The sequence below is a fragment of the Anopheles stephensi genome, chromosome 3 (assembly GCF_013141755.1).
Source record: "Anopheles stephensi strain Indian chromosome 3, UCI_ANSTEP_V1.0, whole genome shotgun sequence".
Taxonomy (NCBI): Eukaryota; Metazoa; Arthropoda; class Insecta; order Diptera; family Culicidae; genus Anopheles; species Anopheles stephensi.
This window is the reverse complement of record NC_050203.1, coordinates 66,922,168-66,936,183: the sequence shown is the minus strand read 5'-3', so window position 1 is coordinate 66,936,183 and position 14,016 is coordinate 66,922,168. Positions and strand designations below refer to the sequence as shown.

Here is a 14,016-nt window from a genome sequence, read left to right as displayed (position 1 = left end):
CAGCGAAACGCTAAACGCACGGAGGCCAATTGGAAACGTTTCAATATGTCACAGCCACACTCGAGCGCGACTGCAATTGACCGGACATTAGATTAGATAGTGCAAAACTAACGTAGCAACTTTCTGACGGCCCTCATCTCCCAATTTCCCGAAGAAAAAGAAAACTTTCCACACGCCGGCGGACCCAGCAGATGGAACCACCGGGATAAGAGTCCTCCGCCTGCTTCCTGCGGTGATGGTCTTCTGCCGAAGACAGGCTAATTTTGGGTCACCTTTGTCAGCATTTTCCAAATTCCGGGAGGGGTGAAGCCATCCTCCTCCTCCTCCTCCTTTGTGGAGAGATTAGTTTTGAGCATATTGTGCCGTACAAGCAATCACCATGAAAAGCGTCGATTTACGACCGCTTCTTACTTCTTTTGTGTTATCCGCTAACCTACTAACCCCTCGTGTAAATGCTTTACGCCCGGATTGTTGCGAACTGCAACAGCTGACGGAACGGGGGAATCACCCGAAAAAACCAAACAAGCAAACGCCCGACGATACGCCAGATGCGTCGAGATACCTGAACGGCGTGCGGGTGTAAAAGTCACACGACGTCCACAATTTAATTTCTCCGGCGGTGGTGGCCCCTCGAACGGGGGAAAAATTCTCCCTTCGCAATGGAAAATGGTTTGTTTACACGCATAAACAGCATATGATTATCACCTCGTAATGTTTGAGTGTTAATAACGTTGATCGGTGGAAATAAGGGGGAAAGGGGGACAAGAATCTGTCAACCGTAACCACCCATTCGCTCCCGATGGTTGGTGAAAAGAAGTGCTGGAAAATAGATCCCCTCCCCTAGCTCGTGGGTTTCGGGCACCCAGCAGTACTTAAGAGCGGGATAATTGTGTCACTAGCAAGAGGTGAGAGCAACGCGTCTTCGAGCGGTAGTTGCTCCTTCAGGGATTAAATTCAATTTCGCCGCTTAATGGCGGTGAAGAAACGAACGGCGCATTTAGACGGTATTGTTGATGTTGTCAATTGCAGATCGTGCGCGTGTGATAATGGCGGGAGCACCGGTCGATGAGGATGATGTATGAAGCGCTGCATACATATCGATGTTTGATAGGACGATGAACTGACAGTGGAAACTACGTAATACAGCTTTTGATAGCCACACAATCAGAGCTCAAACTCTGTGACCATAATTAAATTAATGTCCTATTCTGCTTATGCTCCTCTCAACAACTGTTCAGTAAGATGCTTCAACATTTTCCGAATATTGCACAAAAATTGTTCCTCCGAACTCCTGTGCCAGTGGTTGTGTGGATTCTAATTTTCCATTTGTTTGCCAAATATATTATAGGCGTCGTTGGAAACAATATTTCTATGATTAGAATCACGCAACTCTAAAGTACGTTCATTGAGCCCAATGCTCTCAATGAGTCCTCTTATCTTTCCTATTCATGTTACCTAAGAAAACTATAGTATATAAAATCAGTTGATAATAAATTGCAAAAATACACAAAAAATTAAAGGAAATTTCGTTAAAAATTTAAAATAAAAAAAAGTATAAAATTCTGCAGTACAGAATCAATTTAAAATTTAATCTATAATTGATGTTGATTTCGAACCGTTTGTAGAGAACTTCGACTTAAACGGCAGAGGCCTGCTTCGAAATTTTATACTTTTTACGCAAATCGTCAAACAATTATTTTGTAATAAAAATACCATTTTAATACCCGTTAAAAACAAGTCTGTACCATTATATTAGCTTTTTAATTGTTTAATAAGCCGTCAGTGTCAGATAAGACCCCGTGTTATTTTCCCAAGAAAAATGTTTGAATAAGTTATCAAAATATACCACAGAGAAAGCTTTTTCATGTAAAAGAACCCTTACACACGATCTTTTCACATCAAAAAATAAGATAATTATTTGTTCACAACAAATTGCTTATAGTAACGATCCATTTTGCTTGAAATTTCCTTGGATCATAATCAGCCAGTTTGACTTTAGCTCCTGTCTCATAGCTTGTTGTGATTTGTAATAGTTATTGTACAACAACAGATGAATGATGCAATACATAGTTAAATAAAGAGGCTTATTTTACGTCTCTATTACAACATTTACGCGTTTGATTCCAACATATAGCTAAGTTCTTCAAATCTTACCAAGATTCTAATCATGAGAGCCAACAAGAGTAACGCACAGAGGAAAAACATATTCCTGGAGATTACATACGGTGGATGTCGAAATTTATAGCCCGTCGATTTTGTAAAATTTTATGATTTGCTTAAGTTTAGTGCTAATGTTTTACAGAGAATTGAGCCGAAAAACTAGGGCATATGGTTTTAGATAACCTTAACCAACAATATTAAAAATTGGTTGTAGGAATGCCGCAGCGCTTTCACCAGGTTTTCAAGGCAAAAAAAACGGTTCCTAAAACTGCACAAAAAAATGTAAATGTGCAAAATCAATATATTTTGTGAATTTAAATAAAGTGTTTACTTTGTTAGAAAACAGTTTTGTTGGAAAAAATTCTATGGAAATTTTTTTGAAGATATATAACTTGCACTATCATAGCTTCATTTCTTACTAAAAAGTGGTGAAAACGTATACAGCAAAGGCGCGGGATTTTTTTATGGACACTGTAAATTAATATAAAAAATGCCTTTTTTTATTCTAAAAGTCGCCCCGAGTTTTTCTCATAATTGTTAAGAATCCTAATTTTTCTCATAACAAAATAGACTGTCAAAGTTATTATTTAACGGAGTGCCTGTTTTAAGGATTACAACTTCTTTTCAATTCAACCCCTGCCAGCCTAATATGAATCTTACCATTGCAACAATAAAAAATCACACCAATTATTCATTAATTTCTCTTTTTCGATTCAAATTCACTAGTGTTTTGAGCTGGTGCATCAAGTGTCTATGGTTGTGTATTCCCTCCGATTTGCATTCTCGTGTTGCTTCACCAAACTCGTCCATCACGCACACACACGGGTGAAACGCTTTCGCAGTGCGTTAAATATTGCGACCTCACGCACCAGCGCTACATTGCTCACTCTGCTCAACTTACCTTGCACGGCACCGGCCCAGCACAGCCAAAACAGGGCCCACTTGGGTGTCATGAAGCGGGCCATCCACCGAGGACGCAGCGCAAACCACCCGCAATGGTACGATCGGGGTGGCGGCGTCGCTGGCCTTTGCAATGGTGGTTCCATCTGGCCGTCTGGCACGACTGCCCGGCCCGATGGCGGACACTCGCCTTCCTCCATCGCGGCCGGCGAGGACGGTTCACCATAACTGATGCCGCATTTGGTCGACTCGGTCTGTACCGTGGTGCCGGACGGTGTTGTCGCCGACGAGGTCGGGTTGTTCATCTTCACGCTGTCGTCCCAGCTGGACGTGGTGGACATGATGATGATGATGATGAGGGTGGCCGAACCAACAAAGTATTACGCACACACACACACACTCACCAATATTTTTTTTTAATTTTGCAGCACTTGACAAAAGACTTTGCGGTTTTTGACACTCTTTCTTTTTTTTCCTTAAATTTTCTCCCTAACCCACATGGTCAAGGTCAATTAGAGAGAGAGGATGCAAGAATCGGACCGGTGGAATTTTAAATACACTCGTAAAACTTTCCACCCTCAACTGCCAATGAAAGGGCGTTTAATATCCGTATCGAAAACTACTGACCACCGACTACCGAGGCTAGACCCATGCAACGGTCTTATCACAAGGCGCACACCGGATTCATGCCCCTAAGCTTCCGAATTGTTTGTGTAAAATTATGCAAAATCCCTATACACTGTTTCCAACACTCACTGTGCTGCTCACCAAGAATGAGCCTTTCACTGTCGGAACACCTCTCGGGCATTCAGGCTACCGAAGGTGAATATCAAACACAGCTTATGGGATTTGATAGCTGGCAGCTTCTTGACACCTTTCGCTAGTAAAGACAATATTTAGCTTTCGACCCTCGGCTTATCACACTGTAACATTGATTGGGTCGTGGGCGCGCGCACACACACACACACACAAATCACCAAGATCCTCAAACTGATCCTCAAACCATTTATCGGACACACACTTAAAAGGGACACGCTGTAGTAGTATGGGCTCCGTCGTCCACACGTGCGTCAGCCAGGACGTTCCATCGATGACTGACGATGGGTTTGGAATACTGGCCTTGGCGGAGCATACAAGTCACTTGTTTGGATGGTGGTGCGCAATCGTACCAGCCGTGCACGTTCGGGCCGTACAACACGCGGTCGGCCGTGGAAGCGACCCGTAACCAACGGCGAAACGTGTACCGGCGCTTCACGTAACACCTCTCGTCGGCATGAATGCTGAACGGAAACTAATCGGAAGCTGTGTTGTCTCGCGCGTCTGAGAGCGATGCAATGCAACGCTTGGCCACATGTTGGCCGTGAGTGCACTCCACGCAGCAAGTGCATTAGATTAGAGGAGAGATTATAGGTACTCACGCAAGAAATTTCTACATTTTAAAACAAATCCTTTGCAATATAATTTTTATAATAAAATCTGAATGTTTTTGAACAGTTTAAGCATTAAAGAATAAAATAATTTTAATAACAAATTTTATGTACAGTTTCTTTTTTTTTTATTCATAAAGAACGGCCTGGCCGTATTGCTTTTTATGTACAGTTTAATGTAGAAGAATTTTAGTGTAGAAAATTATGAAAATATAAAATTTAAAATCTTGAGTTTAAGTTTAAGTTTTAGGCTGGAGAAGGCTGATAAACTAACAGCGAGCTGTCAAGCTCAAATATGGTTGATACATTTTATAAATAAATATGTATAATAATAAATTCTGCAAAATTATTAGTAAATGATAAGCTGAAGAAATATATTTTCACCACTCAGGCCTATTAATCAACTGCTGATTTAAATATTTAATTATAACAATCCACATATACAAACATAATCAATTTTAAAGCTTTTGATCCCATTTGCAGCATGTTTCAGGCAGTGTACGGCTTCCAATTTTACCCAGTGTAGTCTTGTAGCGTTCAGCTATGGTGAGTGGCTACAGATAAATTTGTATGAGTGGTCCACTCAGTGAGAGCCACATTAACGGCCGCTCGAATGCAAAACAATTCCCATGGATGTCTGACCGAGAAAGTTTTCTTTGTGATAAGAACTAATGTTATCTAATTAGTCTTTAGGCTTTATTTATCCATTTAAAGATATTAAATGATCCCTAAACATGCTTGAAGAAATAGATACATCAAAGGTCAACCATTTAAACCAATTCTTCCATTCAAATACCACCTCACCCGATTGTGCTCATTTATCTATAAGTTTATTGCTTACTAGTTATAAATGGTTTCAGAGATTTTACTGTTCAAAACAAGATTTAGACCAAACGACCGAACTTGATGTATGCTTAAAAGGTAACGTGCTTTACATAGAAAAAAAAAAAAAAACAATCCGCACCGCTAGTTATACGCATTGCACAGCGATCCTAAGCACACCGAACAGCTGCTGTGCCCTCCGCTCGTCGCGTACGTGCACGTCTGAGGCACACTGGCCAATAGTTGGGCACACCCTTTACTGGTCACTAATCGGTTGTTCGCTGAAAGGTGGATAAAAAGGAGTAGATTGATAAGGAACCTGAAGATCACACACTAGGAAGCGTGAACTAACCATCGGTTCGCTGCACAGACAGACAGGCGTACTGTGCGGTGTTGGGTGGAATCGGAATCACCACTCCAAACGGGACCGGTGCTCCACCCGGGATGGGTGTCGGATGAGTCGGTGGTGTTAGAATCGGAGAACCGGGAGTGCTTGATACGGGGGAAAATGTGGGATGCGTTGGAGGGGTTAAGATCGGTGTGCCAGGTGTAGTACTGATCGTGGTCGTGTCCGGATCAACGGTGGGAATAGTCGGAGGAGTTATGGTAGTTGTATCAGGCTCAACCGTTGGAATAGTCGGAGGAGTTATGGTAGTTGTTTCAGGCTCAACCGTTGGAATAGTCGGAGGAGTTATGGTAGTTGTATCAGGCTCAACCGTTGGAATAGTTGGCGGTGTTATGGTAGTTGTATCTGGCTCAACTGTTGTGGTCCCCGGAGTTCCTGTTGTTGTTGTTGTTGGTGTCGATGTTGGACATAAGGTGGTCGTCTCTGGCTCAACGGTAGGTATTGACGGTGGTACTGTGGTCGTAGTTTCCGGCACCACCGTAGTCGTCGACGGAGGATCCGTTGTGGTTGGAGCAGCGCCATCCGGAAACGGTATCATCGGTCCATTTGGTCCACATTGCACAATCTCCATTTGCGATGCATCGCAATTATCACAATGAAAGCACATTAACTGCCCATTGGAAGCTGTAACAGGAATAGGAATCCACTTAGAAAACTGCACTTCCCACTCCTCAATTTACTGCTGCAATTCGAACTTACTGCCTGCAAGACACCCAACGAGGTAGATTGCCAATAGTGCCTTACGAAAATCACTCATACTGTCCCGCGGAACGTTAAACGATAGGCACACTTTATCCTCAACTGCGAGCCAGACAACCGTTGGCCAGGCTTTTTATCACAATCCTCAGACCGCGGACCCTGATCAGCCGGATGAGCCGGACGGTTTATCGGTTCTCGAATCGAGATTAGCAGTGTTTGAATCAGTGATTATTTTAAAATTACTTCGATATCCAGCCCAGTCAGGCGAAATGAGGGAGGGGAGGTGAATCACGCGACTCCGGTGTACGTGCAATGTTGCAATGGAGCATATAGTGGGATTACGGTTTGTATCTATTCCGTAGTCGAAAGTACGGCTGGGTTTGGTTTTGATAAGTGATAGACTTAACAGTTGAGATGTTCGCCCGAGATTATAACATTTTCTCACAGACCTTCCTACACACGTGTCGTAGCGAACTGTGTACTTGGGTGGTAAACATGCTTCAAGGTTTAGTAAGACACTAATTGGTTCCGTCCGATTTCGAGGCCGATGAAGAGGATTACAGAGCAACGCCATTGTTTTGGTTTATCTACCACACATATATTATTCTGACTCATCCACTACTATCCGAATGGTAATGTCAGGATATCTGGAAGATTCTTCATGATAAGCCACAATTGCTTTCCTTGCCAACCGATCGATCATTCCAGTTTTGCGTCTGTTTTATTTTCGTTTGTGACTAACGTTGCCAAAAATGCAACTTGTCATCGATCGTTTTAGCCACATCTGATAGCTGTACTCGCTTCTAGAATTTGCAATGGCAGATAATGTCCGGCAGCAACGCCATGATTCTCACCTCATCAGAAATGGGGATTTTAGCTCTTACCTTTGGTACTAGAGCCAACAACCGGAAGGACAACCGCTTCCGGTGTGGCTGAAGCAGTGCCATGTATAAAGCCCAACCGCCGCCCAACGTCTCCAAGGCATTGAAACGCCCGCCAAGAACAATATTGCATCCGTCGCTGCAACGGCACGAAGGTTCAAGATCATCGTACTTTATAGCCCGCGTGATATGCGCCCCCTGTGCCCGCCGTCGTATACAAATTAACCCGAATCAGAGTACAATAACGTTCATTTATCCACTGCTAAGCCGCATTAGGGCGACCGACTGGGATCCCACCAACGTCAGCTCGAGAAGAGGTCCAGGATGTGAGGCTGATGTGAGTGAGACCCAACAGCGGAAGAGAGAGAGAGAATGCATGGGAAACGAGGTGGTGCCGCTTAATCACCAAAGAATGCATGCCGTTGTACCAGTTGATTGAAGGGATTTGGGCAATGCAATGTACGCGGCGGCCGCGGCGTTGGTGTGATTATGCGTATGGTTGCGCATGTGGATGTTAATAACTTAATTATATGCACGGCGGTATCCACACGGGGAACCGGACTCGGTGGTGATCGTTTCCTTAATTCTTCCACCGTTCCACAGAGCCAATGTGGTATGAGTGTTTTAGACGATTTGTTTAGCTTAACGTTTCCTTATGCTTCTTGTCCATCTGCCGAACGCTCGCAGGCTGTTGCTTTGGCGAAGCCAAACGACTCTGTTACGAACGGTCGACATGTGCCGGCATACTGTACGTGAGTGTCTTAATTAAACTATCCCACGCACCATTTACTGCAACGCGTCACCCTATGTTCTCTACTCCAGCGGACTGGGAATCAGCTGAGAGCGTAAGCAAATCAACTTGCTAACAAAATTGGAATAAATTGGAGACAATTTTAATCTTTTTAAAGTATTAATTGTTCGAACGAAATTTTATATGGTAGTCAAGTTTAATTTCTTTTCCAATTTTGTTATCTCCACCATTCCAGGGGTGTCAAAGCGTTTCAAATTACTGTACAGTAAAGACATTTTTATCAGGATCAATATCTACAAAGCGAATGCAAGCTTCCGGCATGAATCACCTGTGGGTTCCAAAGGGGGAAAAAAAATCCAATTTCCAATTTTCCAAAAGAACTTTGAAAGGCTCGTTTTTTTAGATGGTTCTCTTGCTTGCAGAACTATACTGTCTGGCATGACTCCAGACAATAAGAAATTCGACCAACTATCAGAAAGGAACTAGTCGGAAAGACAACCACTAACCGCATCTCTACCATGCATCTAATATTGGAGAAGTTGATGGAGCAGCAGCTACCTTCTTACCATCTCTTCATTGAGTTTACTATCTGTACCACACTGTAACTAAACTATAACGACGTAATGAACTATTTCAAAATCCGAGCCAAACTTACCAGGCTTGTAAGAATGCAAATGATCTGCACTACATGTAAGGTGACGATGGGATGAAAAGTCTAGGGAGATGGAGTCTTCTGAGAGCGGCTTCTGATACTCGGAAGTGGAAATTCCGTGAACCATATTCTCTTACTATTTCCATATCCTGACATACGTTGAAGGAATATACATTAAGAAAACACTCATGATCTCACCATTGTGCAGCGAATAGTTAGCAAATAGTGGGTTGGTAATGTCATGTGATAGGCACCGGACGACCCAATCCGTAATGTCTTCTTTGGCCCTCCCCATGAACAGAGGAAGAAGCCGTCAACAATCAATATAAGCTAAAATTAATCCGGAGTATTCTCACTAAATTTATTAACTTTTTTTTTCACGTAAGCACCATCCGCTCAACTATTATCGTTGATTGGCCTTCGGGCTTTCGATTGCTCCATCTGGAAAATGTAGTTTGCCATCGCTTCCGCTTCCGCTCGTTCCCGTCGCGTCACGAACGGTCGATACACGGATCGGTAGCTGTAGATTAAGGATCCCGTAATTAGGATAGTTCCTCCGACCACTGCTATCGGTGATCCTTTAATCATTTGAAACATACGTGCCACCGCTGACATAGACATTCTGTGGGAAAATTTAACATTAACCGTAAATCATTTTTTTCAATTGTAGCACAATGTTTTATGCAAGTAATTCATACTTTACGGATGCTGATCGTTTTATGCTCCTTTGGAAGTAGTTGCGGGAGTTTCACCGGTGGCAGTGCCAGTACCGGTGCGTTCTTGTTGCAGCTGCCGAAACGTTGGCTGGAACACGTAAAATCCTCCACCTATACCGAACACCGTAATAATCAGCAGTTCCGGAAAGCGTGATCGACCGTATCTCATCCTAAAACGACATCGGAATTGTGTGAAAGCACGTATTTTAGCTGCAATTGTACGGCCAACACGAACCTGCCAAGGGAGAAACAGTTTGTTTTGATGCTTGCATAATAACAACCGGCAGGCACAATGGGAGACACATCGGGTCATCAGGATGACATTTTTTAGTTTAAATTAAATGTGTTTTTCGGTTTTTTGTCGTTTTTCTCAATGTTCAAAATAATCGCAAAAATTTGTTTAAACGAAGAGAAGCCATTGCTGTTTACGGTCTCAAACGTACAATCGATATAAAAGTTTCTCATTCGGCAATAGTTTGCCTTGAGTTTTCTTCCCAGGCTATTCAAAGTAGCTTCCAGCACTATGTATTTTGTAGCTGTTTTACATGAATTTCCAAAATTTAAAAGATTTCCACTTCAGGGATATTGGCAGAATGTTGTAATGCTTTCGAACACGCCTAAACCAGCACAGGATGGGTACGTACGTTCATTAAAAAATCGCAATCTTCCTACTGCAGCACATTCTAATAACCCAAAACAACCCAGTTTAATTGCAATAGCAAATGAAGCTAAGATAGAAGAACCAAGCTTGCCTTCCGAGCAGCTCTGCTTCCTACCGGATGCAGATATGCAACGCACGTTGGTGGAAACGGAAAGCTCACTAAAAACGGAGCAACCCCCACAGTTCGTTACAATTGACACAGCACTTTTCCACTCGAACCAATCGCGATGTAGCAGCAGTCAAGAGCTGGAAGGATCCGCTTCTGATGATAGCGACGTCACCCTTAACGACATAGATTCCTATGAATTTTTCGAAAACGATCGAATTTCGCTTTGTTCCTATAGTGGCCTACCTACTAAGCAGCTCAGGCGAAGACTATTACCACCGGTAAAAAAGCGGAAGTACGACTATGTTCAGTCCAAGGTAAAACAGTACGTTAAATCGAAAGCCGCACACTAAACAAGCGATATGGGGATAGCAGCAAAAAAAACCATCAGTTTATTCCATTAAAATACCTGCTATAACATCTGATCGTAGTACCAAAAAGGGGGAAGAAATTAGTTCAATTGTAGCGCTTTGCATCCTTCAGCACGCGCACGGATACATCGCTCGAAAGCACGGACAGATCGGCCAAACTGTCGTCCGTCATCGCGCTTATGTTGTGCGGCGCGAGCATACGCTCACCGCCTGCCCCTTGTTCGGCATACTTAATTCGTCCTTCGTGACGAATGACCATCGTGGGCGAACTGTTGATCAGCTTCTGCATCTTCTCTCCGCCCGGAATCCGCACAACGTTCCTTTCATCCAGCACGTGGGCACGATTTGAACTGATGACGCCCTTGCCGGGCAGTGAGGAAGTGTATCCCTTAAGATTAATGCCCTGATTCTCCTTGCAGCCCTGGCTGCTGCCGGTGCTTACGGCACTGTCCCGGTTTTCGCTGTGCAGCACATCGATCAGATTCTTGTTGGGGCAGTTGATCTTTGTCTGCAGCATGCTCTGGGGCGTTTTCTTGATGTACGCCCCGATGGGCGATACGATGTGATCAAACTTTCGTCCCGTCACTTTCAAATGAGGCAAACGGCTGACCGGCTTCTTGAAGGAACCGGTCGACCCTGCACCAGCAGCGCCGATTGGTGGATTCTTCGTGGCACTGTTTTTACCTGCGCTGGAAAATAGTGCCTGCTTGAAGCCACCGTGACTTCCGTTGGGAACATTCAGTCGGGAGCTCATGCCACTCGTAGGCGTCAGATAGGACAGATGTGACCCTAACTGTGCCGCTTGCTTCGCATTCTTATCGGAAGGAGTGTGCAGCAGCGGACGGTATCCATCGTCGGATCCGGAATTTGTGCGAGATTTTACAGGTTGCTGCTTTTCGTGCATACGTTCCTCCTGTTGCGCTCGACGCTCCTGCTCCTCTTGCTGCTGTTTCTTCAAAGCCATCAGCTTCAAGCCTTGTTTAAGCATAAAGTCCGTCTCCTCTAGCGTGTCGTTGAAGCGATCGGGCATTTCATCCATCACGGAAAGTTCATCGGAGCAGTTCTGTGTGCTTTCTTCGTGGCCATCGTAAAGCAGTGAAGGTGGTTCACGCTCTAGCAAACTTTCATCTCGCTCGCTGGCCAACGAATCCAATGGGTATGTGTTTCCCAGCGTTTCATGTCCTTCCTTAATGTATTCCGTACCTGGTTCATCTTCTACCTCACTTTCACTGCTGTCCAAAACGATTACGTTCTGTTCCTCTTGCAACGAGTCCGCCTCTCTGGTAGAATCTTTGCTGTACCCGGACTCTTCTTCGCCACGCTGCTCGTAGGTATTGGTACGATTATCGGCCGCAGTCATGTCGCTCGTTACTCCGGAATCCATATCCAAAATGCTGCTGCGTGCGTATGAGTCCGTATCGAACGTATCCTGTGCCGTCCGGTACACTTCGCTAGCGCTGGTGGCGGAATTTACGTTCACTGATTCTCCCTCTCCCGTCGCCTGCTTAGCCGAGACGAATGTTTCGATGGAAGAGTTCTTAGAAGTCGGACCTGACATGGTTGATTCTTCCAAAATTGTTGATGGTCTAAGCAAATGCATACGCTTTACCGGCGATAGAGCAGCAGCACCAACGGGTAAAATTGTATTTTCCCACAAACCGGACGGTTCGTCGATATCATCGAGCTGAGTGACGTCACCGAATGTGCTCGGTTGGGACAGCATCGCCGGTGCTGGCGGCTTAGCGATATCCGCTTGCACTTTGACGCTCGTATCGAATCCATTCACCTTATCCAGCACGGCACATATTCGTTCCATTTCCTCGAAGCTAGTGTCGGACAGCTTGCTGATCGAGTCCTGCTCGAGGAACGTTGAATCGTTACCGATGAACTGTTTTCCCGGTTCGGGCGCCGCTCGCGTTGCTACGTCGGAATCTTCATCTTGCATCCGCTCATCGGTCACCTTGTTCTGCATTTCACGTCGTTTGCGGTCCAGTAGAGCTTTGAAGCTTTCCTCCAGCTCGAACGACGATTCGGACGACGATGAGTCGGGAGTTGCCATGTTTTGGTTCGGATTTTGGCTGCAATGGACAAACGATAATATTCCTAACTGCTTCTCCTTAATGCGTACACGGTTACTATGCTAGTTCAGCTTTCAACAAACACTTACTGCAAATTCCGCAGATAAATTTTCCAATCGTTCAATGTGGGCGTTCCGTACGTAATGATCTTGTCTGCTTCTTTGCCACTTTGCTTAGACATTCTCTGACGAACGGCAATCAATCAAGTCACTTCTAGGGAAACAGAACAAAACGCTATTTTCACGGAACAGGTACAATGCAGCGCCGCGTTGCTTGTTGTTGTTGTTTGGCTGGACGGTTATTTTTGAATACGGCGCAACGTCCTTTATTGCTTGACAGCACAGCTAACACTGTGAAGCCACCAGTGGACAATATTTTTGACAGTTCAGATACACAACACTTGAGGAATTTCTCGATTTCCTTATATTTTTAAATTTTTTATTATAATTTCATGATTAAATGATAAAGAAGTGATCAAATAAAATAAATTTTCACTTAAAACAACCTGTTTCATATTTTATTTCAAAATGTGACTCAGTCACAGTGGGCTCACTGCAGCACAATTCGAAAAAGATGTATTCCCATGTACTGCTAAAACATTCAAAAATATGTAAACTTATTACACAAATAAAGTGATTACATGGAAAAAAAATAATACTACACACTTTTTCAACATGCAGTTGTTTTTCGTAAATGATATTTACGTGCATTTGTTCCAGCCCAAGGGGAAATTTTAGAGGATAAATATCTCCCTCTCTTTCTATTTATACACCTCTTCCGCTCGCACTCATGGATGATTTGTCACACACTCGAGTTTGGTTCATGATGACCTAAATGTTTACATTTTGCTCTCCTTTTATTATTATACCCATCTCGCTTACGCCTATAGATTCACCTTGTTTGGGTGAATATGTGTATGGGCATGTGTGCACTCGTACAGGGTTTGTCTCGTTACTTTACGATACGATCGGTATATATTATACCGTCATTATTGTTTTTACAGTTCGTTTGATTATTTTCATTTAATCCCAGAGTGTTTTTAGTTCATCGATCTCTTTCACATGGTTTTCGATATGATTTTAATGTCAAGACGGTAGGTTTTGTCGAAAAAATGTATATAACAAATTGAAACACTTTGTACAAAATATGCCGTTCGCATCGCAAAGTGAATAGGCGAGCCCTGTATCTTTGATCGCTGATTTTTGGTCTGGCTGCTCATGGAGAAGGGGTAAGAGTTCGTGCGTGATTTGATTAGAAGAGAGGGAGAGGTTAACGAAGCCGATCGTCTTCGTTCTATTCACTGTATGATTGTTGATCAAAATCTCTTTTCCGCCAATAAATGTTGCGGAAAATTTTATTAGGTTTCAAGTCGTGCGATTTGTTTTG

The 14,016-nt window shown here is 43.7% G+C and overlaps 5 protein-coding genes across 6 annotated transcripts in view; 1 reads left to right on the top strand and 4 right to left on the bottom strand.

Moving 5' to 3' along the window:
* The window catches only part of LOC118511767 (solute carrier organic anion transporter family member 4A1), a 55,840-nt gene that overhangs the window by 26,504 nt on the left and 15,320 nt on the right, over positions 1 to 14,016 (bottom strand). The window contains exon 1 of one of the 2 annotated variants that reach the window (XM_036055241.1): positions 3,062 to 4,332. The exons of the other annotated variant lie outside the window; for it this stretch is intronic. Coding sequence (XP_035911134.1) covers positions 3,062 to 3,401 — 340 coding nt within the window. The 5' untranslated portion in view covers positions 3,402 to 4,332. Of the gene's footprint in view, positions 1 to 3,061; positions 4,333 to 14,016 lie in introns of those variants that run through there. 2 annotated transcript variants of the gene reach the window in all.
* Positions 5,290 to 6,563, bottom strand: LOC118511771 (mucin-2-like). The gene is made up of 3 exons (XM_036055259.1): positions 6,415 to 6,563; positions 5,662 to 6,339; positions 5,290 to 5,590 (listed from the first exon to the last, which is right to left on the bottom strand). Exons 1-3 carry the CDS (start codon positions 6,470 to 6,472, stop codon positions 5,454 to 5,456), a joined length of 873 nt encoding a protein of 290 aa, XP_035911152.1. The 5' UTR covers positions 6,473 to 6,563; the 3' UTR covers positions 5,290 to 5,453.
* Positions 9,025 to 9,643, bottom strand: LOC118511773. Its single transcript, XM_036055262.1, is given in 3 exon segments — positions 9,025 to 9,320; positions 9,397 to 9,413; positions 9,416 to 9,643. Coding segments are annotated over 3 exon segments (411 nt in total). The 5' UTR covers positions 9,584 to 9,643; the 3' UTR covers positions 9,025 to 9,094.
* Positions 9,652 to 10,559, top strand: LOC118511772. Its single transcript, XM_036055260.1, has 2 exons — positions 9,652 to 10,050; positions 10,120 to 10,559. Exons 1-2 carry the CDS (start codon positions 9,938 to 9,940, stop codon positions 10,532 to 10,534), a joined length of 528 nt encoding a protein of 175 aa, XP_035911153.1. The 5' UTR covers positions 9,652 to 9,937; the 3' UTR covers positions 10,535 to 10,559.
* Positions 10,543 to 12,944, bottom strand: LOC118511769. The gene is made up of 2 exons (XM_036055257.1): positions 12,720 to 12,944; positions 10,543 to 12,630 (listed from the first exon to the last, which is right to left on the bottom strand). The coding sequence occupies exons 1-2, from the start codon at positions 12,809 to 12,811 to the stop codon at positions 10,638 to 10,640; spliced, it is 2,085 nt and encodes a 694-aa protein (XP_035911150.1). The 5' UTR covers positions 12,812 to 12,944; the 3' UTR covers positions 10,543 to 10,637.

Bases quoted from the DNA above. Each gene is read 5' to 3' on its own strand.
- LOC118511769 (XM_036055257.1), bottom strand. From the start codon at position 12,811: ATGTCTAAGCAAAGTGGCAAAGAAGCAGACAAGATCATTACGTACGGA. The intron at 12,631-12,719 runs GTAAGTGTTTGT...TGTCCATTGCAG, and splicing joins ATTTATCTGCGGAATTTGCA to CCAAAATCCGAACCAAAACA.
- LOC118511772 (XM_036055260.1), top strand. From the start codon at position 9,938: ATGTATTTTGTAGCTGTTTTACATGAATTTCCAAAATTTAAAAGATTT. The intron at 10,051-10,119 runs GTACGTACGTTC...AAAACAACCCAG, and splicing joins CCTAAACCAGCACAGGATGG to TTTAATTGCAATAGCAAATG.
- LOC118511771 (XM_036055259.1), bottom strand. From the start codon at position 6,472: ATGAGTGATTTTCGTAAGGCACTATTGGCAATCTACCTCGTTGGGTGT. The intron at 6,340-6,414 runs GTAAGTTCGAAT...TTCCTGTTACAG, and splicing joins CGTTGGGTGTCTTGCAGGCA to CTTCCAATGGGCAGTTAATG. The intron at 5,591-5,661 runs GTTAGTTCACGC...TCCACCTTTCAG, and splicing joins GTCTGTGCAGCGAACCGATG to CGAACAACCGATTAGTGACC.